Source organism: Channa argus, chromosome 8 (assembly GCF_033026475.1).
Source record: "Channa argus isolate prfri chromosome 8, Channa argus male v1.0, whole genome shotgun sequence".
Lineage (NCBI taxonomy): Eukaryota > Metazoa > Chordata > Actinopteri > Anabantiformes > Channidae > Channa > Channa argus.
This window is the reverse complement of record NC_090204.1, coordinates 7,214,711-7,239,463: the sequence shown is the minus strand read 5'-3', so window position 1 is coordinate 7,239,463 and position 24,753 is coordinate 7,214,711. Positions and strand designations below refer to the sequence as shown.

At 39.8% G+C, this 24,753-nt stretch overlaps 1 protein-coding gene across 2 annotated transcripts in view; it reads right to left on the bottom strand.

Annotated features, from left to right (window-relative positions):
* The window catches only part of yjefn3 (YjeF N-terminal domain containing 3), a 40,625-nt gene extending 18,361 nt beyond the window's left edge, over positions 1–22,264 (bottom strand). The window contains exons 1-2 of one of the 2 annotated variants that reach the window (XM_067514150.1): positions 21,815–22,264; positions 10,022–10,217 (exon numbers count right to left, since the gene is read on the bottom strand). In XM_067514150.1, the coding sequence (XP_067370251.1) occupies positions 10,022–10,089 (68 nt within the window). In that variant the 5' untranslated portion in view covers positions 10,090–10,217; positions 21,815–22,264. The remainder of the gene's footprint in view (positions 1–10,021; positions 10,218–21,814) is intronic. The other variant, XM_067514149.1, reaches the window with a different exon arrangement.
* Positions 22,265–24,753: the final 2,489 nt, after the last annotated feature.

The window sequence follows — 24,753 nt, the reverse complement described above, 5'->3', positions numbered from 1 at the left end:
TGTATTAGATGATTTCTGAAATGATGAGTGTCATACATTTATACTCTAAGGATACAAATACATGGATGTACATTCACCTGACTATACATCCAACAAAAGCAATTTCAAGCTGAAGTGAAGTCGATCCAAGAGGGTTTAGTATAATGACACTGTAGCTAGACAAAAATATGTCTGAGCATGTTACAATCTTTATACAGTATTACTGCATTCAAACTCAGACTTTGTAGGTAGCTGAAGGCATAAGGAGGCATATTATGTCTTCCTCTGCATAATTAGATATTGGGCAGGAGGATCAGGTGTTACACGGTATGGGAGCGACTCATAAACAGCCTCAGCTGGCAGATAGGAGCTGGCCCTCTTCCTCCATATGCTCCCATTCTGACTGCCCACTGTGAGCCCCTTCGTGATGTTCAATTCTTGTCAAATCAGGATGGCATCATTCACTTTGGTTCAAGTCTCCTTGGGCATCAATTTAGGAGTGGCTGTGTGTGCAACAGACAAACAGACAGAGAGACAATGACATCTGTGTGGCCCTTACCGATAGCATCATTTTTTAAAGTCAGGCTTAATCAGGTTAGCTGTCCTCTCATGCTCCTAATATCCGGCGCATGATGAGAGATCTTCTTTAGACAATCCCAATCACTGCCCCCTGCATTTTGTTCTTATTACTCATTGTTCCCCAGAGCATCCATGCACCTGTAGACACATTATAGATTCACGTTGTGTTCACAGGTGTTTCTGTATATGTGTGCATATGTGTGTGAGTGTGTGTGTTCTTGTGAGCTAAAAATGCCCATCTATGATTCAGGTCTACTTATCCCTCATTTTTTGGATTTTATCTCATCACAACGAGATGGATTGTTATCTCCATGGAGCACCCACCCACACATAGAGTACATAAGCACACACACACACACATGCAAGCACAAACACACACAAAGACACACACACTACACTGAAGCAAAAATAAAAATTAAGGGGTACATGAGCTCAGGAACATGAGCACAGGAACCCATATGCCCACAGGTTACACCATTGAATGCACCTTCAGTGTTTAATCACCCAGTTATCCAGAATATCCATTTATAACCTCTGCCTTTGCTTTAAACCACATTCTGTCAGTTTGAGACCAGTGGGGTCAGGAGGATCACATATTACAAGGCATGTGTTGTCACATCCCATTCATTGCGACTGAGACAGGGTTTTATCCTCCAGGTAATGGAGGCAGAGCAGAATGGCTAATGCAATTTATAAGGTTGCTGGCCAGGACACAGCAGAGAGATCACCTATCTGCGTTAAATGACTTGGAGTTTAATAATAGCAATGTATGTGTTGCTGTGTGCTTCAGGAGAAACAGTTAGTCTTTGAGAAGATATTTGGCCTGGCTGTGCTTATATACTGCATGAATTTATACCATTCAGACGCTCCCTATACTTAGCCAAGTGCTGTTCATCCCCATGTATCCAGAAAATACCTCGGTCTGACGGCAAATCTGAAGATCTAGAGATTTTTACTCAACATAAATTTTGGCAGCTAATGGTTCAATTTATAAAAGAAAAAGGTGAAGTCATTCTCCTCCCTTGTCAGCTCTTATGCACAATCTTGGTGCCATAGCAACAAAGGTGCCAGAATCATGAGACCACATTAAAGCAACATACTGAACACAAAAGGATTTCAGCATGTCCCTCCTTGTTCCAGGAAATTGTAGTTATGGGGTCAGGTAGTTAGCAGTGTCCTCATCCATTTTCTTGGCCTGATTGCTTTACGATAACGATTAAAATATGAAACATTATGGTTCCACTCCATTTCAAAGTAAACTGCCATCTGCCTGATTTTTATATAAATCTGCATCTGGTTTCTCCTGGTGTAGATGTGGCTGGCTTTAGCTCAGAGGTTAGATCAGCTTGTCTACCAATTGCAGGGGCAGCAGGTCAACCCCTGACTCCTCTAGTCCACATGCATCCAAAGTAACGTTTGGTTAAGTTGTTCATGATGTGTCTTTAATTTAATTTAATGTTACACGTCATGCCAAATTACTCAATGAGACCTCCTGAAAAAGATCTCACCAATTCATTTAAAGCCTTGTAGGCGTCTAAATTGAACATCCAGGACAGGAATACCCACAACACAAAAACAAAAATTTAACACAGTCTGACGTCAACTTCACTTTCTCTGTACTCAGTTTTCTTGCTGCTGTACAATTGTGTTAGGGAGTTAAGTCTTGTCTCACAAACATCTTTCTTAGGCTCCTTACAGACACAGATACAGAAAACACTTTAACAAACAAAGTACTCACATGTAGTCATTCATTCAACAGCTGAAGAGACCTGCTGCCAGAAATGTCATGTCTGGATATAAATGAGAAGCTGCTGTCTGGATGTGAATTCACACTGCATTTGCTAATGAAAGACTAAACAGTTATATTTAGCTCAACAATTTGTGCCATTTTCCAACATCAGTGAACTAAGAGCCACTTTCTGGTTTCCATAAATACGTATTCATATTCACACAATCAATTTTACATTTTCATCAGCAGCAGAAACTGCACTTTAGGAGAGCAGTAAAACAAGCAGGACTCGTTACTCATGATTAAGGTCGGGACACCTCTACAAACATTTGATGGAAAATAAGCAAATTTTAACATCCACAGGACCAAATCAACTGAGAAAATCTTTTTCAGAGACAATGAAGTCAGCTGATTTATTAAAGGTTACCAAAAGTTAATATGCTAAAAACCGTAAACACTGCCAGGTTGTTGCCAGATTCAATTGGAATATGTATATTAGAGGTGAGTGGATCACTCCCGAAAATATCGATACCACTGATACTACTTTTTTTTAAATACATGATAATAATGTCATTAGGATCGACACTAGAGCACCCCCACCTCAGTGAGCATTCAGAGACTATTCTCCTGTTAACTTTCTGCAACCAGGTTCCCTCTCAGCTCCTGCTACAAATTGTACGATCGCTTGATTTTTAACCTTGCATTTTCACTTAAAGACCACCGTATCCTGTTAACGCAGCAAATATCTATCACCACGCACTTTGCTGTTCTGAAGTTAAAGTAAAACAAATCAAGTCAAGATGACACTACGCTGCAGGAGCTGCTGGCATAGACAAAAGGTGTAATCAGGGATCAGATTTAACATCATAATTTAAAATAGAAGACAATTTAACGAAACAATACAAATAATTAATTAACTTAAAAAAATCATGAAAGCTTCCTTTCTCTTACATAATAGCAAATACGTTGCGATCAACATCAAAAAACAATGGTATCAGTATCAAACCTGGCCTGGTATGACTTATGACTGGTATTGTATTTGTGGTATTGCCCAACCCTGATGTAGATAGCGACAAACCTGAAGTCACTTTAAATGGCCAACAGGAACTGTATCATAACCATAAATGTGTCCTCCAAGTTTTTACAGTAATGGTGGAACAATTGGTCCTGAATGTTTTATAATAATATTAAAAAGAGCTTTTGTTGGGGAAAAATATCCCTAATCATTGTGTGGAATTATGTGGAAAATCCTAACTTTCATGGCAACATAATGAACAAGAGGGAAGCATGGATGTGGGTGAAGAGACAGCAGACAAGGGGAAGAGAGGAGGAGAAAGTGACATAGCATAGTTAGAACCACTGCCGCTGATACAACTGAGATGCACAGGAACGAGTCTGACTAATAAAACCCTGCCATGAAGAGAACAATGTTCCCACAGCCTTCTCTGCTGGATGTGACTAAATAAATAGTTTCTAAAAGCTAAAAGCACAATGCCTTACTGTGGCAACATGAGTGTTTAATCAGTGTCAGTGATCTACAGTATTATTATGTGGCTAATGTTGACTGGGAATTGATAAAACCACTGAAACCAGTGAGGAGTGAATAACATGCTGTTTACTATATTTCAGGTCAGGCTAAAATCCCATGAGGCCTCTGTCTGCAGCACTGATTTGGCTCCAGATGTCACGGTTAATCAGCTACAGGACACAAAGTAACAGAGGGAGAAATATTTCAGGCAGACAAATGTGGAGGAGGAAATGGTAGAAGAACACAATCTGCCAGTGGAAACCTTTTTTTGCATCTGATGGTCAAATCTTTCTGTGAATGTGCTAAAGGTGAATCGAAACCAGGGACACTTTTCATGTTAGGATGTGACAGAGGTCACAGCACTGACAGCAAACAGGACAGTGTTTACATGTATATACAAATATTTTACATTACACACAACCATGTCAACTATGAGCATATACTCCACACAGACATATTTACACAAAGTGAAAGTGACCCTGAACAGGATAAGCGGTTAGAGATTAAGAATGGATGTAGGTTTAAGCAATTACAGGCTGGGCCATGATGGAAAGAGTGGAGAAGGTAGTGAATGTTTGGCAGTTCCTGGGGAACAGAAGGATATTCAGCTTCAGTTAGCATGTTGTTGTATATACGCAGTATTAGCTCCCTTGTTCTGCTCAGTTGTCTGTGGGCAGAATGTCTTCTTTGCAAAGTTTGAATTAGTAATGTATTTTCAACAAGTCTATTCATCATTCTGCTGGCTTGGTATAATGCATAGATAATGACCACGTTAATGAGCCGATACCGTTGCCACTATGAGACTAGCAATATGCGCTAGTCCTACAGCGCTAACATAATTGTGACCAATGGATTTACAACTAAGTTATACTGACAAAGAGAGTGTTTTTACCTTGTTCTGTTGCCCACAAGTGGCTATAGCCTCAGGTTTTATAAGTTTGTAGCCAGACAAAGATGCACTAACCACATTACACAGTTTCTTCTACATGAGTATAAGTTTTAAACAAATTCTTTGAGGCGAGTCTGTTAGAGTGTTTTTGATGTCGGACAGCGAATGTGCATTACTCTTACAGATTTAGTCTCAGTCTGTCACTTGCAGCCAGTGCAATATCAGGAGGATTAACTACAAAACAGTGATCAACCATGAGCTGCAGATCTCTGCTTTAGTAAAACCAGAAAACAGAACTGGCAGCTTGAAGGAGATCATTCGCTTGACCCTTAGTAGACCAGTTGTGACTGGGAGGTGCGGGCTTGCTTCAAAATAATTATTTGTTGACCTTTCTCAAACAGAAATTGGCCTGTGGTGTTTAGAACAAGACTAATAAGGTGTTTACACCTTCTGCTCATGCAATGTTGTTTTGTACTGAGGCAAAAACAGAGGGATAGTGGTGACATGGAGGTGTTATGAACCTGCAGGGCATAGCTGTTCTCCCTTTCTGCACCTTATCCCCTGCTAGTTTCTCCCTCCGTGAGGCAGCAGGGCAGGTTCAGCTGTCAAATGAAGGACACAGAGGACCTAATTGGAGTTGCTTTGTGTTCCATTCTGTTCATTGTGTTAGTGACTACACACCCTTCTTCTGTTTTGCTCTGTTCCTGCCTCTGCTTTTCTCCAGGGCAAATGTAGTTAGACCCTTTCCAGGAGCAGCCAGACAGTATCTCAGAAAGTGGCTAGGGAGGAAGATGAATGGTTTGGGGCTGTAGCGTGGCTGATACTGAAGATAAAAATTTGGCACCTATAGTTCATGAATTTTTTTTTAGCAACCGTCCCCATTGTAGACCTCGAAGCCCCTGCTAGAGAGCAAAGGACCATAGCTCAGGTCCTTTGGATACAAAAGACTAGTCTCTTTCCTGCTCACACATTTTACGGCTCTATTTTGTAGCATTGCCAATAAAAAGCATGACAAGACAATCCCCAGGCTAAGTCAGGAGAAGACAAAAAAGAAAACCATTCTACCCTGCTGCTGCTGCTGCTGCTGCTAAAACTCTCCAAGGATTTTCTCTGAATCCCGTTCACTCGCTCACTCTCTTCCTCCCTAATCATCCTTTAAGTCTCTGTGTGTGAGTATGAATGAGCGATCCAATCCCATCTCTCCTGAATAATTTCACGTTCCCAGGTTTAATATGGAACCAGGCAGGTGGGTCAACTGAAAGGCAGTTAGATACAGCAGCACATAAACAGCAGAGAGCATATTAATGAGAAGCACAGCCTAAAACCCATCCATTCTGACACTCTCATGTTTGGCCAGAAGCCTTCACACCAAGCAATGTTTTGTTTCTGACACAACCGCATCACAAGTGCACCTGCACACACGCACACACACACACACACACACACACAATGTGCAGGTCGTGTATAATTGATGAGCACAGCAGTAGGGGGAACCATGAGAGAGACCAGCGAGCCATCGCATCGAAATTGGCATTCGGCCGACCTTTCTCACCTACGCTGGCATGTGTGTATGCATGCATGCATATGTGTGCGACTGTGGGCGCATGTGTGGGTGTGTTTACGATGCTTTGGTGACAGGTGGCAGTGAGAAATGTGTGAGAGGCGTAAAGAGACAAAGGCTGATGGAAGAGATGATGAAGAGAGTGTTTTTCAGAGCAGCTTTGAATAAAAACAATGATAAAAATGAGGAAGTTGAAAATAAGACTGAGATGCGAGTGAGTTGCCTCTGATGAGAGCAGAGCAGCCAGGAGTATCAATAAACCTGGACCAAACAAAAGTCAAAACTTAAGCTTCAAAGCATGGCACAGATGTGAGTCAATCACACAAACTTTTTACACAGACAATTAGTCAGCCCCTGTGGCGTGGTGTTGTGTTAGTGGCGAACAAATTCAGAAATGCATATTAGAAACCAGTTGCTGTTCAAACTTTCTTCCATCTCCAAACGTGCCCTTTGGTATCATACCTCTCTGACAGGCAAGTTTGTCTGTTAAAGGTCTGTTTGTGTACTGCTGTAACCTCAGGCTACCAATGACTATTAAACTGATGTGGCATTTCTTTTACATTAGGAACAGATTGTCACACAAGCTGTGCAGCCTGGCAAACCTGGCTGGAAGTGGTAGATTCCATGTATGCATGTGCATGTGTCTATGTCATGTACACATGATTATATAAGTGTGTGCATACAGCAAATCTTCCTCACTTTCCCCTGGGATGACGAGGAGGTGATAGAGCAACAGCAGCAGCGGGAGAGGGAGGTGCAGATGTGTGAGCCGCACGCTGCAGAGGTGTGATTAGATGAAGGAGCCGTCACGCAAAGCCTGCTTGTGTCATTGCTGCCTACACAAGCACCTTCATCTGTTCACTTTTAGCCGCCTGGCAGCTTTTATTCACAGGTTTTCATTCATGTCACTAGAGAATTTTAAAAAATATCTGTGAAGACTTCATATGTGGACATGAGCTGGGAGATCCATCACATAAAACATCAAGACTGGTTAGTACAGAATTTTTATTTTTATTTTTTTGTCCTTTCAGCTTATCCCGTGAGTTCAGGGTGGCCACAGCGGATCATTGTCCGCATCTTGATTTGGCACAGTTTTTACACCGGATGCCCTTCCTGATGCAACCCTCCCCAATTTCTATCGGGCTTGGACTGGCACTTCACAGCTAGGGATGGGAATGGGCTGTTTCAGTGTTTTGCCCAGAGACACTTCGACATATAGCCATGACCAGGGATCAAACCACTGACCCTGTGGTCCGTGGACGACTGACTTTACCCACTGAGCTAATAGTCATTATAAAATATCACCAATGAAGCCATTGATCTATTGCTGCTTTAATTAACAGGCAACTTGTAACATTGTAATCTTTCATAAGTTTATTGAAAGTTACATTAAATAGTCTCAGCACGGGAAACAACACCATTATCTCACTGTTTACAGTCACTTCTGGACAAAGTAATTCAGCACATGTCTGAAGTTGCTGACCTAAGGACAGTCTTGTCTTGAACATTATCACGTTTACTCCATCCTGGTTTATTTCCTTACCTTGAACTTGAGTGTGCCACGGTTAAATTTAACCAACAGAGGACCCTTAATTGTGTCGGCATCACAAACTAATTATTCTATTTCTGTTAAAGCTCATATCTATTATTTTATATAATGTAATTACTTACAATTACATTTACCATGATTTTGGTATGAATTTAGTAAAAGTAAAGCTGTTTTGACAGCCAGATATACAAAGTCTAAAGAAAAGTCTATCATTATTCATCAGCTTATAGACAATAAAGAAAATGTATGATCCAATTTGCTTAAGGTCTGTGGTGTTTACACAAGACAGCTGAAGGGAAACAGAAAAATTAGTCAACATCAAAGCATCCAATATTTGGAACCGCTGATTGTCATAGTTTCTGACAAATTTGTGCCAACCCCCTGGATGAAACAAATGCTAGAGGAGAAAGAGGAGAAGCCAAAATATATTTAGTTTGATGTTTTAAATGTTCAAAAATGCCAAATATTGAAAATAAATAAATAAGCCAAACAGATTATATCTGCATGCACTCACTGGCTAATGATTTAGGTGCAAACACAGCTTGAACTCATAATGATTAAGAGTGTGTTTGCAGGACTGCAAATCAGTGTAGGAGTGGGTGGAAATGTATACTTAATGTTTGTGTTCATGTTTATTAATATGCAGTATATACATTTTGTGTGGTGTCTGTGTATCTGTGTGTATCTGTGTGTGTGTGTGTTTGTGTGTGTGTGTGTGTACAGTGTGTCGGTTAATACAAATGGAGCTATAGGGTGAAGCCATAACTACAGCACACTAGACACTTGCACAGTTAAAGCTCCTCCATTAAAGCTTGATGGACACATGCACAGGTATGTCTCCAGGTTTGTTTGTTTTTTTCATGCTGCATTGATTGAAAAAAATACATAATTTTACTGATCGGCACTGTACAATCAGCCTTCACCTCCCTGCTGTTTGATGTGAGTGACTTTGTTATTGTTCATCATTACGACTTTGCAATTCATCTATATGTACTGTGTTGAGGAATTAACACAGTACATACTTGTGGCACTGTGGGTGGTACAAATTATGCGGATAATGTTGCCATTTCCCCTGCTGCAACTGATTTGGTGGCATAGCAGAGAGCTGCATTACCACCACCGCCTGGTGTTGTGTTGGTATCATAGCAGGTTTGCATCATTGGTTTTGCTCTTTTCAAAGCAACTAGAGCCTGTAAAGTTGTCAGCGTGGACCTGTGGGTGTGTGTCATGTAAGCCTTTCTGCCTTCACCCTTACACACTAGCTGTGGACAAATCGAGCTGATCTTCAACATAGAGCCTCAACGAAGTATTAAAAATTTCAGAAGGCACATGCTACAGTGAAGCTAAAATTATGTAATTGGCAACAAAAATGTCCATTTCAAGGAGCATGCACTGGACTTACTACTATCAAATACTGAGTAACCATGTTGGAAACCGAAAGTGTTTATAGTTGTTCTGAATGTTGACACAGTTTTGAAGATATGGATGATAATCTCGTTTGACCTTTCAAAGTCTTACTTAAGGTGACTGTGAAAGTAACAGAAATATTTCATTCAGTGAAGAGAGAGAATTTCAAACCTTGGCTTCTTTCTCACCTTCACACAGCTGTGAATCGGGCTGTAAAATGACTCTGAATGAGTATTCTTGCAGCTTTGACCTTAAAATAAAGAGCCCTTCCAACTTTCTGTGTTCCTGAGTTGACCTACCATTGCAAGTTTGGGGGTTGACATACCATATACAGTCACTACAGAGGGTGTTTGTTAAGCTGTTCTCGCAATGGACTTTCTGACATATACTATTCCTCCCTGTACATTTTTTTCAAGCCCAATAACAACTGAATCTTGGCTGTGTTACATAAAAAGGCTCTTGAGCAATTATTTAGAGTTTTGGCAACCTCCACCCACTATGTTTGTCACTTATAACAATAGAAGAACTCTGGGCTTTATATTTATCACTACATACAGCTCAGAGAAATCTAAAAAGCTGTAGAATCCCTCATCTGCCTCCCCTCTGTCTGACTTGTTATCATTAACAATTACCAGATAATGCCAGTGCAGAAATTGGATTTTTGGCTGTGTGAGAAAGAAAAAGTCCTTAATAGATGTGAGCTCATAAAATTAAATATAGAAGCAGATCTCAGAAAGTAAAAGAGCAGCCAACAAAATGGGTTTTATAGTTTTACCCTGCATAAATATTTAGTTCATTACCTGCTGTTTCTTCTGTCTGCCTTTCCAGGTTGCTGTCTTTCTCTTTGTGGGCCTCTCAGCATCCCCATTAACCCCCTCTCAGCTCACAGGCCACTGGGGAGTCTAGACTTAGCAAGTGTCCATCAAAACATCCAGGAGGTAAGAATTTCCCTGCACGTCTACTGATTGTCTCATTATAGGCACCACCATAGGTAGCCTGGGTGAGAGGTTTGAGGCAAAAAAGAAAACATTTGCTCAATACATCTACAGCACATTTCCACAACTGAAATAACAGACTAGCATTAAAATAATGACATCAATAATAAAAATTAAATAAATGTCAGTGACCTAGAGCTTCTCTATATAATAACTTATCTTTAAAACAAACTGGAAGCATGTGTTTAATAATGATGTATTGGTTAACCTCACATAATCAATGCACATGCAAAACACAGCACAGCTAATTCATTTTGTGCATTACTGTTTTCCATCAGATTATCATGATTTTCAAAAGCCAACTTTAATTTCTATCTATATAACCCATGAATCTAAGTGAAGGATGCAGTAAACAACAACAGAGAGTGACACGAAAGACATTTACATAATCGGAATTCAGCAACACTGTCCCTACAGTGGGAAACAAAACAGAACCACAATCAGGACTCAGCAAAGCGAGACTGTGAACCCAATTACTGAAAACTGGGAAAGCCTTCCTGGCTGCAAGCATTGGCACAGACTCTGAAATGCTCAAACCCTCATGAAGACAATTGGGAACACAGTACCTGAGGACAAACACAGTGTTCCTTTCTTCAATTCTCAGGGACACAAAATCATTTAGAGAAAAAAAGTGCTTCAACAATTCATCTACACTGTCACTTCATCTGTCTCTTCTTGACTTTCTGCCAATTGAGTTTCATTTTCCATCGTGCACTACTGGGATTACTGAACAGAAGGGAAAATTTGATCGTACGCACACTCTCACACAAAAAAGCCCAGCACATGTGATGAAAACCAGTTCAATAAACATACACATGTAAACTCTCTGCGTCCACACTAAGCCTTTAACATGAAGATCACAGCACGGTCAAGAAGGCAGCATTTCTCACTGGAGTGTAGCTGGGCTTGGATTCTATGGCAACTGCCACAACATGTGAGTGATGTGATGGACAAGTGGTAATAGCTGACAACAGAGTGAGTGCTAACACACCAGCCCCCCTCTGGAGCTTATTATCAGTTTCACTGGTCTTCACCTACTGATTTTTCTTTCACCTCCATCCAAATTACTTCTCCTCTCCGCTATTTTGGTCTATCTGCATCTCTCTCTCAGCCTCCCCACATGGTTTTCCAGTGGAGACGACATAAGGCAAGCTGCTAGTGGGCATCGCTCCCATTCTGTCACCATGAGAACACTTTTCTTTCTAGTCACATTCCTTCAAACAGCTCTAACCCCTGTCAGCGAGTCGCCCACAGGGTTTAGAAGAAAAAACGCTGAAGGGGTAGAAATAAAAGTAAAATCTTGAGTTACGGCGGAAGATAAAGAATCTGCCATTAGACAAAAACTGTGCCTATTGTTACAAAGTGGATTGCTCCTCATTAAAATCATTATAGCAATTTCGAAGTTATAGAAGAAGCTTGTTGAAGAAATGGTAATCAGACTCCACTAGAGATAGCGAGTGTTGTTTTTGTAATCATCTCAAGTTGCTGCTCAAATTACCATGAAATCATGCTTCAAGGATCTCCCCTCACCGCCTTTCTAGGGAGATGTTCCAAACATGACAGACTGGGAGGAAACACCACTCCTGTTTGCACTGGAGAAATCTTCCCGCCAAGTGTGTGAAAGGACACTAGGGCCTTTTGCTGCCGTGACTCCTCAGTGTTTCGTGTAACATCAGTCACAGCGAAGCAATGTTTGGGTTCTGAAAGTTTATTATAGTTACTTTGGAGTTTTTAAGTAAAGTACTTTGTGTGTAATTGAGTAAAACAGGACGAGGATCCAGTAGTTGAACTCCTTAGATGGACCACAAGGCAAAGATGAGCAGCAGATAAGCAGTCAAATGTCGAGCACATCCAGGGACATAAGCTGGCAGTAAAGCAGACAAGTCTGCAGAATGTTTGGACACTAGAACGCTTGCATGGTGATATTAATTTGACACAGCTTTCAAACTTGCTCTACCGTTAGCAACCTAATGTTTGCTGTTGTCTCATGCAATAGTGTTATAATGGACACTTTAATACGAATGATGACTTTTATTGTTTTACTACATAAAACTGTTTCCTCTTCATTATCTGATACTCTATGTAATGCAGAGTGCAAATTAGACTGTCAAAATGTGTTGAACTACTAGTTATGCTTGCATAAATACTGCAATGTCATGTTTTTGATGGCTGTTGGGGGATTAACAGCTTTTAGTGTTTCCGTGTTACATCTGCACCTTAATGTTTCTCCTCAACTAAAGCACAGGGAGAAACGCTAGAAAGTCAAGTGAAATCCTCAAAGTGCACTTCTTCAGTTCGGATCTGAGGAAACCTTGCAGATGAGAGAAGTGTCTTCTAGAACTCCAAGCAAGCCCAGTTGTCCCTGAATAGCACTTTTGGAAATACCCACTGGATGATGAAAAAGTTCATAAAAAGTCTAGTGAAAAAAGCCTACTATCACCTTCATGAAGTCTCCTGAGCATGTATATACTGTATATACCTTAGTCAGTGGGGGATGAGGCACATGAGTGGGTGTGAGGCTCAAGATTCTCTTTAACTTAATATAAAGTCTACTCATGACCTATTTTAGGGACTTTATAAAAAAAATTGCCACTGAGTAAATATCAGATTATTTAAGTTTCCTTCCTTCATCACTTTCCACTGATGGATGCCACTGCGGGACTCTCAGCATTAATGAATCTATAAGCCACATAAGTCTTTGCTTTTTTCTATTTGGTTGTTTGTCTCTACACAGATTTGATGGATTGCTCCCGCATGCTGCAGCCATTTAAAAATAGATGAGCACATGTGTACACAGCTCAGCCAGGGAGTGCGAACAAAGCCAATAAGCAATTATTCTAATCAATTCCTTACATGATCCGAATCCTGAAATCAATAATGCACAATAGACCTTGAGCTCATACTGAGTATATGAAGGCCACTGGTGACAATAAAGAATATTTCCTATTTTTGCATGAAAAATCTACATCTGATATATCTGTTTTAATAATGACATTTTACACACATAGCGTGGCATGTGGTTGTATTTTTAGACCATGATGGAGTCTGAAGATTTTGAAAAATAGTAGCTCAAGTGCTCTTCAAATTCAACCCTTTTTGCTGTAATAGAAACAGAAAAGCAAGGGCAACAGGAGTAGCACTCACAATATCTATTTTTTTTAAAACCTCCACTTCCTACCACCACCCTCATCTTCACACATATAATGCACACTGTGACACACACTCCCATAATCACTCTTCCCTTTCTTCCCTCTTTCATGCCTGTCAACTTTCTAAATGTACCGTGGTGAAGAAAATATCCAACAAACGTTCACATGCAGTGACAATGCATCCTGTCTACACTCATTAAAGACTATAAATATCATCTAGGCATATAAACACACACATTTTCAGCCTACACATGCACAAAGGCTCAGACATTTACACATGATGTGACGTCTTTTATCATTCTCTATCTGAAGATGTCATAACAGCAAAATATAAAATTACTCTATATCTGAACTGAATATCAAAATGAATCATCGATTCTTCTCTACTAAGAAAAAAATTGTTGTAGTAATAATACATTTATGGAAGACAGACATCCAGAAAAAAAATTCCAAAACTCTTAAAACTTATTCTTATATTTATTGGTATAATTTCCTTTACTTATTATGACATTTATTGCAGTAATTTCATTGCTAATGTCTCTGGAGGACATACTATCAAGGGGTAAAAAACACAGGCAGCTCAACCATCAGACAAACTGGCCATACCTTAAAGTAAGCAGATAAAGGCATTGTGTCACCTGTAGTATCACTGAAATTACTAAAATAGCATATGAAAAGATCACATTTAAGTAACACGGTAGTTTAATTAACACTGGTTAATTGAGGCACAGTGGGGATCTGCCAAATGAAATAATGGTCTGTCTCTAATTGTAGCCTGGTGCTCTGAGGTAAATGAAAGACCCTGTCATTACGGCAGGTTTCGAGCACTATTTTAAAGAAAAAGTGAAAATAAGTGAAAATAAATTACCTGCCACATGGAACACAGTGTCCTAGTCAGTCATCGATATAAAGCAATGACAACAACAAAATTGGCAAATAAAATGCATGTTAAGCACAAATAGATTGTTTGGTGCTGACTAAACACACTGGAGAAGATGTAAAGCTGGTCAGCTCGTGGTATAACACAATAAATCACTGGGAAATCAAAGCGGTGTGTGCTGTATGTTACAGTCCTACACCATATTATATATTTTACATCAGTGCATATGATTTTCTGCCTTCCAGGCAGCCACTGTTTACCAATTCACCCACTACTCCACAAGTAGGTTTGTGTATTTAATGAGTATTTAGTAGTGAGGAGTCTCGGGGCATTTCAATAAAAGGTTCTCAACAGATGGTGTGCTTGAGCAACGTAGCTGGCACCAAAGAGACACTAGATCAAATGAATATGCACATTGATGCATAAACATACAAAAAAGCTCTTGCAAGCATTATTTATAAACAGATTCGTGTTTCTTTGACTTTTCTAACATTAAATATGACATTTATGGCATGGGATACGTATTGTATATTCACTAAACCTTGCTCATGTCCGGCTTCCCTTTTTCATTTAACCTTGTTTATGTTCAGTTTCTCCAGTGTTTTCCTCATCCTGGTCCATGTCCACTTTCTCTTGTGGTTTTGTAAATGTAAATTTTGCCCTTCTGTGTCAGGTCATTTTTAGTTATCTGTGCACACTTTCCTGTTCTTGTGTGGCACAATAAAAGCCTGTTGTTACCCACACTCCCTGTCTCTGTTTGAGGATGGGTCCAGCTTTTTATTAAACATTGGTGGTTTTCTGTGGCCCAAGTTTGGAATGATGTCTGTCTCAATCACAGTTTATGATTAGACAAAGTTCCCGTAAGAAGACAGGAACGGTGGATTCCACAGAATATCACTTCGCTCTAACTGCCTCTATTCTTTGTGTGTGTTTGTTAAAAATGGGGGTAGTGTCCCTAATGAGTGAGTTCAGTGTTCAGGAAGTGAAATGAGAAGAGCAGGAGATAGAATGCAAAGATGAAGGATAAGAGGCACCAGGACTTTTTTAAGGTCAATTTTTAGAGGACAAGATGTACTGAGCTGCTTCTCATTTAGAGAAGAGTGTGAGAGAAGAAGAACCACCCATTAAAATGTGCACAAGTGCCTCCACTCACACACAGTCACTAGTTATCTGGGCCAATACAATTCACAGTTATTACAAAAAGGAAAGAAACTGATTAGAGTCCAGCTTGCACCTCTCCTGCTGTGTTTTTTTAGATGTGTGTGTATACATACACACACACACACACACACACACACACACACACACACACACACACACACACACATGTCATCACAGTGTCAAAGTAGATGATACATCCATTACATTTAAGCAGTTTAAAACACAGATGGCTTTTCAGTCTCTCATGTATGTGGAACATACACACAGAGATGCTCTATGTCCAGTCGCTACTGTTTGAAGGACAACTTATTGAATATGGCTTGTCAGAACAAACCATGAGTGAAGATAAATAAACCATACTAACCCTGAGATTTCAATCTGCAATACTCGTTTGACCTTTTCACCCTGCTCTGATCTCTCCTCAAACACAACATGAGTGATAAGAACCTTTTCTCTAAATATGTCTGTGGAGTAGAAAACAAACCTTGGTGAGAATATTTCCTTCTCTCTTGTGCCCCATACCACCCAGTAAAGTCCCTTAAATGAGTCACAGTGTAGATATAATGAGGAGAACAGAGTCTTGTTTCAGACTTCTTCGAATGGCTCTCTTGTGTTCTTTATTAACAAAGGCTGCTGCCTGGAGTCTAATTTAAATCAGCAGGGTCTTGTACTTTAGGGTGGCCTGGAAAATGAAAACAAGGGCTTTGACACCTCAAATGAAACAGAGCTCTGCCTCACCAAGCAACTGGTGAGTTGCCATATTCTAATATTACAATATTCTTTATTTTCTTCCTTGTTAGCAGCTTGGTTGGTAACCCTTGGTTGGTCAGTCAGTACATCGGTCAGCCCACCACTTTGGTCATCAGCTACTGGTTGGATTGACATGAATCTTTGCTGTCTGGTTACATCTTCATTATCTTACACCAAACAGCTGTGTTACTTATTTAAGTTTAGAAAAACAGATGTTGATCCTACATGAAACCAGGTATCACTTCTACCTAGACTGGCTACCTTGACCTCACTTTCCCCCAACATCCTTCTCTGATAAAAATGGTAAATGAAGAACTCTGACAGTTAATTTGACTTTAATTGAGTGGGGAAATCATAGCCAAACACAGGCCTGGCTGCAAATCATTGTTCTCCTCCACTGTCCCTCTCTACAGCTCCACCTCTCTGCCCCAACCATTAAATTTATCCTATAAATAAATGTCTTGAATTGACAGGCAAATAGAGCTGCCAACATGGGAATACGTGGCAGAGAGTTGAAAGGAGGGAGACAAGCCAAAGGAATCACAATAAGCCCATAATGTGCATTGTTGCCAAGTTAGGAGCAACATAAAAGGCAAAACAGGTAAAACAAGCAATGGTGTAGCTAAGAACAAGCATCAACCTTCTGTAAATAATGTGTTTGTTCGACTGCATCATCCACACATGCCCAGAATTCGCCTGTTGCATTATACTCATACCTGCAGCATAAAGTTGAGGAGCTATCGTCACGCCAAAGACTAAAACATGTAGTCTTGAAACTTTAGAGCATAAAAAGAGTGTCTTATGCATATGTCCCCCATTTCTTGTTTCAAGACAAGGTACGGAATATTTCCCTGAACAACCTTGAGTAACTTATGATATTCATGTCATAAATCTAGTTAAATAAAATTACATATTAATAAAGGTTTTAGCAGTGATTGTTGTCTTCAGCTTCAGGCCTTATATTGGCTGATGCTGTACCTCCAAATGAATAACTAGACTATTTCTAATTTTTTCCAATTTCTCCTTTCTTAGGGTTGTGGTAAAATGGCTTTGTATTTAAGATGTGAATTAGGATTAAAGTTTTAGAATTTTGCAATACATATCCCATAATGTAATATGTGTGTCAAATCTTTAATGCAGTGAACAACAGGAGCCATGGTCTGAATGAGCTTTGATATTTTCACCCTCACAGCCATTATCACACTAAATCAGCAGGCTTGTCACGTATGAAGATCTTCATGCATTCACTTAATAGGTTTCTGCTCGCCTCTGGCAAATGCATTACTTAGAATTTCTATATAATTATAACAGATCATTGAACAGCTTTATCACAAGGGTGCCTGGAGCTAATGTTAACTAATGTGAATACATGTTTTTTACATAAATCTTAAAACTAGTAATTATCTCTGTCTAATTTTTCCTTTGTTCACATCATGCTCACCAAGATTATTGCTTAAACATCTCGCTCTAACAGCTGCTTGTCAGATATTAACTTGACTAACAACGTAACTATTAGATAAAAACTTAAAAGTTACCAGAGTGAGTTTGTGTTGTGTGATGTAAGTGGATTTATTCAGTCGGCATAGGCTTTTCCATCTCCTCATGGGTGTTCCAGATCTCAGCCTGAACTGTCCCACTTTAGGACAGGCACGTTATCTGGGACAATTTGGAACAAGGAGCACTTTTGTATGTGCCATTTATTCCCAGAGTGTAATAACTGCATTTATTATGTTTATTGGCTCCATATTGGAATATGCTGCTCAAAATACAATTGCAAAAACTGTCCCATATCACCCTTAGTATTTACCCCAATCAGCCATAACATCAACATTTCTCAGTTCATAATATTGTTATAAAAAAATAGTATATTTTCTATATTAAAACCACCAGGTGGTATTAAAGTTGTGGCAGATAAGTATATAATTCACCCAATGTCTTTTTTGTTCCATTTGCCTCTTACACCTTGAGGTGTACAATTTAGATTTAATTTAACAAACCAAGCAACCTCCCCATTATAAGAGTACATGATGGAAAATGGAGGACAAAAGGGGGCATAAAGTTATTCGAGAATAAATGTCAAAGAATTGTGAGGGCTTGGAGGAAAAGTAAATTAACTGTACATTATGAGATAATGTGGGAAAAAGCAGCCTTTAGAAAAAGGCAGTTCACCTCTTGAAGGAGATTATACATCATATTACAGTCATAATAGATGATGTACTCAGCATTGTAAATGATTCTCTCAAAGCCAGTGACTTCCCAGACCAAGATCCATCCAACTTTTCTGTAACTCTTAATTCGACAAATGTCATAACACTAAAACATTTGGTGAAAGTGTGGTTTCATGTTGTCTTATATTTTCCCTGTGCTGCATGTGATACAAGCAACAACACTGTGCTGCTTTAGGTTGTATCATGCGGTTTGGATCCCAAGTAGGGCCCTCGATTGATTCCATACATTTTTACCACAGAGATAGTATTTTTGCGCATGTTTCTAAACTTTACATAGTTCACTTCTTTTTCTCTTTTTACCTGCTTCCACTCAGCCAAATTAAACTACAACTGCTTCACAGCTACTCAGAGAGCACTAGTTTTACATCATTTATTTGTTCACAAGGTTAGCTTTTTAACTCTTATTTCCATTTATATAATTCCACCATCTGTTATCTTTTATTACATTTGAAAGCTGTCTTTGGATTTATGCTGAATATTTTAAATGTGTTTACAAGTACTGTATGCACAGTGATGTGAACAATTTTGAGCTGAATTGTGTTGCTGAAAATTGCTATAAATAACGTTTATTATTGTATATTATCCATCCATTCATTCACGCCCTTATCCTGTGTACGGTTGCAAAGGGGCTGAAGCTTATCCCAGGGTGAGAGGCAGGGTCTTCAGTCATGACCAACAAAGAGAGACATAAACACACAGACCACCACTCACGCTCACATTTAAACCTACAGGCAATGTAGAGTCACCAATTACTCTAACATGGACGTCTTTGGACTGTGGGAGGAAACCGGAGTACACGGAGGAAACCCACCATGCAGGGGGTAGGACATGCAAACTCCACACTGAAAGACCCATTTATAACCATTCCACCACCGTGCCATCCTGTTATTGTGTGTTATAAAAAAAATTATATTAACCTTTGAAGTTTAAATAAAATAAAACCTATGCATTATGGGAGGGGTGGGGGGGGCAGCATGATTGGGGTTGCCAGCCAACCCCAATCATGCTGCAGTGATGAAATCTCTTGGGTGATAGTTATTCTGACAGTCAACATCTGCGCACAAGATATAAGACACACAAGGATTTAAATGCAGCCAGTGCAGAGAGCTTAATTACATATATTATCCAGAAGTTCCTAAATAGATTTAATATATAGGTACAGTGCAAACAGTGATTGACATAGCAATAACATGGGACAGTGAAATATATGGGTGTCAGAAGTTCAAGGCAGTTAAATCATTTGCAATGACTGTAAGTGTTATATTAGTTATGAGTCACACGAAGATACAGTACAATAAATGAAGATGTCTTGAGACCCTGTGCAATCACAAGCACATTGTAAATTCAAGCCAGGGCACAAAGTCGGATTTATATTTATAAATGATGAGCAGAAGAGGAAGACGGCGTATTTGAGGTGCACTGAAAGAAGACAAAGAAGACTGATGTTTCCTCCTGAGTATTAACTCACCCAAGCTACAGTAGCTTAGGCTCAGACAAACACAGCAAGGTCAGAAATCGACACAAACTGGTGTCTCTCGTGTGAAAGTCACCCACCTGTCCACTCCAAAGTTGTCAACTCTTTGACCCTGTTAAGACTTGGTTTGAAAATGTGTTTTGAGGGAGAAAGTAGACACAGTTGCCAAGACGCATGGAGGTTTACACCTATCAAAGTTCATGCACAATCCCCATGTCTTACATTTCTGACATATTGTTTTGCAGGGGACATATTAGATCACAGCATTTACACTACAAAAAGATGCATCAGAGACCACATCAGCAAACAGTTTGAGTGATTAGATCACAATCCATGTTGGGGGATACTTACCCTTAACACTGCCCCCTTGTGATCTGACAACACGTCAGCAAACATACCTCTGGCACTTGTTACATTTACTTCACTGCACTGGATGTTGCCAATTCCCACGTGTCTTACTCATAACAACTACGCCAGTATGTAATAGGTGACGACCAAAGCGTAACTATGTGTGTCGTAACATCTGATGAAGACCTTTAGTTGGGCCTGTTATTCCACTGGCATAGTCTGAGTGGCGGATATACAAAATGTAATGGTAGCCCAGAGTACTCCACAAGTTTTGAATCATATTTCTACATTATTATCGAAGAAAACGATTGATGCAGCAGAGCCAGGATTGTTTAATATTCTATGCATTTTTTTTCTGCAGCTTGGCCACTGACAATTTAATTCTTGCAGCAGCTAATCTTTGAGACACACGACTCAAGCAAAAGCAAGGAGTGAGCTACCGAGGTCTGGTGGGCTCTTTTCAGCATTTTGGATTGTGGTTCATTTACATTTAGTTTTTATCAATCTATTAGAAACATTATTTGGATGTAAAACATTGCATGTTTTCTTAAACCAAGTTTTTGCTATAGATCTGGAAGAGTACACTTTTGCTGCACCACATCTGTCAGTTTTAATTATTGATCTATATCAGAGCTGATCGTGACTTAAATCATGCAAGTCAAAGGTTGGAAATTCCAATGTCTGCGAACAGTTGCAAACAAAACCCCATTTTACGTTTATTTCTCAATTACAAATATACCTTCTTCCTGTCGCTCTCCATGTAAAGGTCTAAAGAGGAGCACCCACATATCTCACGAACCTTTGACTGAATGACAAAAGATACTGATTTATAAAGATGCTTGATTTGGTTGGTTATACTATATGTCCCCTGTTAATGACAAATTAAACATAGGTTTCCTCAAACATTCATCTATAATACAATAGCTCCTATTTGTATTACATTTTATGTTTGAGTGAAATGGATGAGACAAATTGTTAACTGCCAAAGCACTTTCATCACCATCATCATCAGTAGTGGTAATATAACCAATTGATTGCTCTTATTATTTTCTTACATTGTGTGGTGGCTGTAGCTCAGTTGGTAAGGCAGTTGTCTACAGACTACAGGGTCAGTGGTTCGATCCCTGGTCTCAGCTACAACACTGAACCCCTAACAGCTCCCCTCCCCAGCTGTGCAGTGAAACTGGGAGGGTTGCATCGGGAAGGGCATCCAGCATAAAAACTTTGGCAAATCAACATGGGGACAATGATCCACTGTGGCGACCCTGAACTCACGGGATAATTGGAAAGGACAAAAAAAAAAAAAAAAAAAAAAAAAAATCTCATTAATTGCTCTGATTCAAACATACTGTAAGACGTACATAAGCCTCAAGTTTTTGTCTTTCTGTTCTCTCTAATTCTGCCAGAAACACAATGGTATGGTATTCCATACCATAATCCATACCATCCATGAAGTTGTGAGCAGCACTGTCAAGTGGTGTCAAAAAAACAGACTAGAAGGGCAGAGCATGACAAATAGTAAAAAACAGAAAAGCAGGAGCAGAAAGCAGTAGAATGGAATAGAAGTGAAACCAAGAGAGCGATGCACCAGTGATGGGCATTTCCTACCTGAGGTAACGCAGTGGTTCTATGGTTTCAGCCTCTGCTTCTGCTGAGCTGTGGTTCATCTTGTCCATCTGTTTTCAGCCCGCTTGTTTCGGCAAATATGAGAAAGGATGAGCTGTGGAGCTCCAAAGGAAACACTTCCGCTCCCCCTGTCTGACTCTGATTTAATAAACAGTCTGTCTACCTCTTTGGAATAGACTGACAATCTAAATGGGTTTTCTCCCTCTGTATCCCTCTCTATGGCTCTTGACTGATTCAGAAGCTGGAAGGTAATTACTGGCTGCTACACACACACTCTGAATCTCGCCTCTGTATATCTCGTCTCTCTGTCTTTTTCCCACCGTAGCCCCGGCTCTATCTCTGATAAAACCAGCTGGCTGTGTGTATCAGCTGCGCTCACTGGGAAAGCCAGCCAATTAAGAATCAGGAGGCATAGTGTCGCTGGCTGATTGGCTGAGTAGCTAAGGCTTCCACGATCATAGCTGTTCAGTCATCCAGGGTGAAATCCCCTCTCCCCTCCCTCGAATTCACACAAATCCACATGCACACCACAGAAACACACACATGCATACCCCTTAGTGCCAAAATATCCCTTGGTGTAGAGTCTAGGGCAAGCATCAGAGCGAAGAAACACTGAGCTCAGTGAATCATTTTTCATGATGATAGTGTGAGGTAGATGAAGCCCATAACCTAAACTGAGACAACAACCATTTAGTACCTGAGTGGGTATATGGCAGCAATTTGTAGCATACAGTAAGATAAGATAAGATAAGATCACACTTTTAATGCCACAGCCGGTAAATTCACTTGTTAAGCAGCTCACAGGGATGGTGAATAGTGCAAAAAGCAGTTTTTCAAGTATTTAACAAAAATTGAAAAATATAAAATGTGTATGCAAAAGCATTTATAATTACAACAAAGAGGCAAAAAACCAAACAAAAGAGGATTTACAGTAATCAAGGATGACCAGAGATATGGAGTTACACAGCCTTACGGCGGTGGGAATGAAAGATCTGAGATACCGCTCCTTCTTACACTGAGGGCGTATAAGCCCATACATAAATACACAAGATTAAACTATGTACTGTACCTTTAATTAGTATCTCAGGGAGAACATTCAGCTAAGGAATGAAGCCTATTAGTGAATCATGGTAAATAGAAACAGCTCACCTTCTCCTATAAGGGACTCTGTTCTTTTTCTCCCACCAGTTTACTCTGACTGCATGATCACTCTTTCCAGTGAGGCTGAATCAGTGTTAGTCTGGAGTATAACCGTAGACATTGGTGTAAGAGCTCAAGCATTTCAAGATTTTAGCCCTTACTTTCCTACCAGATAACAGAAATGCATGTACTCTGCCATCTAGGGGGTATAACTTACCATTACAGGAACGGCAGGTAAATCTAAGCAAAGCAATAAAACTATGGATAATGAGAGAAGAGGAAAATTCACATGAGAACATAAAATGAATTTGTTTTATTTACATCATAGGATCACAAGAAAGACAGGTTTGACAATGATGAAATTCCATACATGCACAAGATGCATGACTGCAAAGTAAATTTCCATTTACCCATTATTTGCAACTGCTTATCCTGTGTAGGGTCACAGGGGGCTAACATAGAGACACATACCATTCACACACATTCACACACATTCACACCTACAAGCAATTTAGAAAACAAGCTTGTCTTTGGACCATGGGAAGAAACTGGAGTACTTTTAGGAAACACACAATCACGGGGAAAACATAAAAACTCCACACAAAAAAGGCAACACACAACGTTCCAGCTGTGAGACAGCAGCACTAACCATTCAACCACTGTGCTGCCCCAAATGTAAATGTCAGTTTTTAATTTGTAATTCTATCTTCACTTAACCCATTTTTCTTTGTATTTGTTTTCATTTGTTGTTAGAAAGAAAGAAAGAAAGAAAGGAAAGAAGGAATTTAGAATAACAATAGAATAGAATAGAGCTTTATAGACATTAGTACTTTACAGCACAGGTCCACATTATCAGGTCAAGCTTTTAGCATTTAAAGACATTTAAAAAGGCACACATTGTAAAATTATAATAGAAGGGAAGAAATAAAGACATTCTGAAATTACAAAGAATACAGATAAATAGCATAAGTATATATAGTATTATATTGCACATATTGCACAGAATAGTGACATTATGTATTAAATGATCAGGTTAAGCTGGGCTGTGGAATGGTATACTTTATTCCCTCCTTAATATCCTGTGCCACTTGCTGGATATTGAGTGGGAAGAAGCTATGATACAAGCGGGCTCTGTGAGGGCTGATGCTCACCGGCCTGCAATGTCTCAGGTTATAGCTAATGTCCACCTGCTTAAGCAGGGCGTGAGCCGGGTGGTGACTGTCGCCGAGGATGCACTGTGCTTTCCTCGTGCAGCACTAAATGCACATGTTGCTCATGGTGGGAGGTTGGAGCTGATGATCCTCTCTGCAGTTCTGATGTACTGTTGCAGGGATTTCTTCTAAGCCAGGGTGGTGTTACGGTACAACAATGTGATTCCACTGGTGAGGATGCTCCAAACACGGCCCCTGTAGACTTATGTGAGGAGCTGGCATCTAAGCTCGGCCTTCTTCAGCAGTCTGAATCCAGAATCTTGGGTTTGGATCGAGTTCGCTGTTTTATCCAAACCTCGGTCAAAAAAATTTTTTCTTGACAACTGTGTATTTCAGTCAGATAAGTGAGAATGACAGCAAATAGACACCGGTAGTATGTGGTTTCTCTGTAGTTTTCTATACCCGCTTGGTTTGTGAACTTAAAATGTGCTCAGACTTTAGTAGTTTGACAACAAAATAAAGCATTTAATAAATCTAGCGCACTACAACAATCCAAATATTGAACATTAAGGATAGCAGTCAATGTTTCATATTGCATTATGAGGTTTTTAATTATGTCTACTTTATACA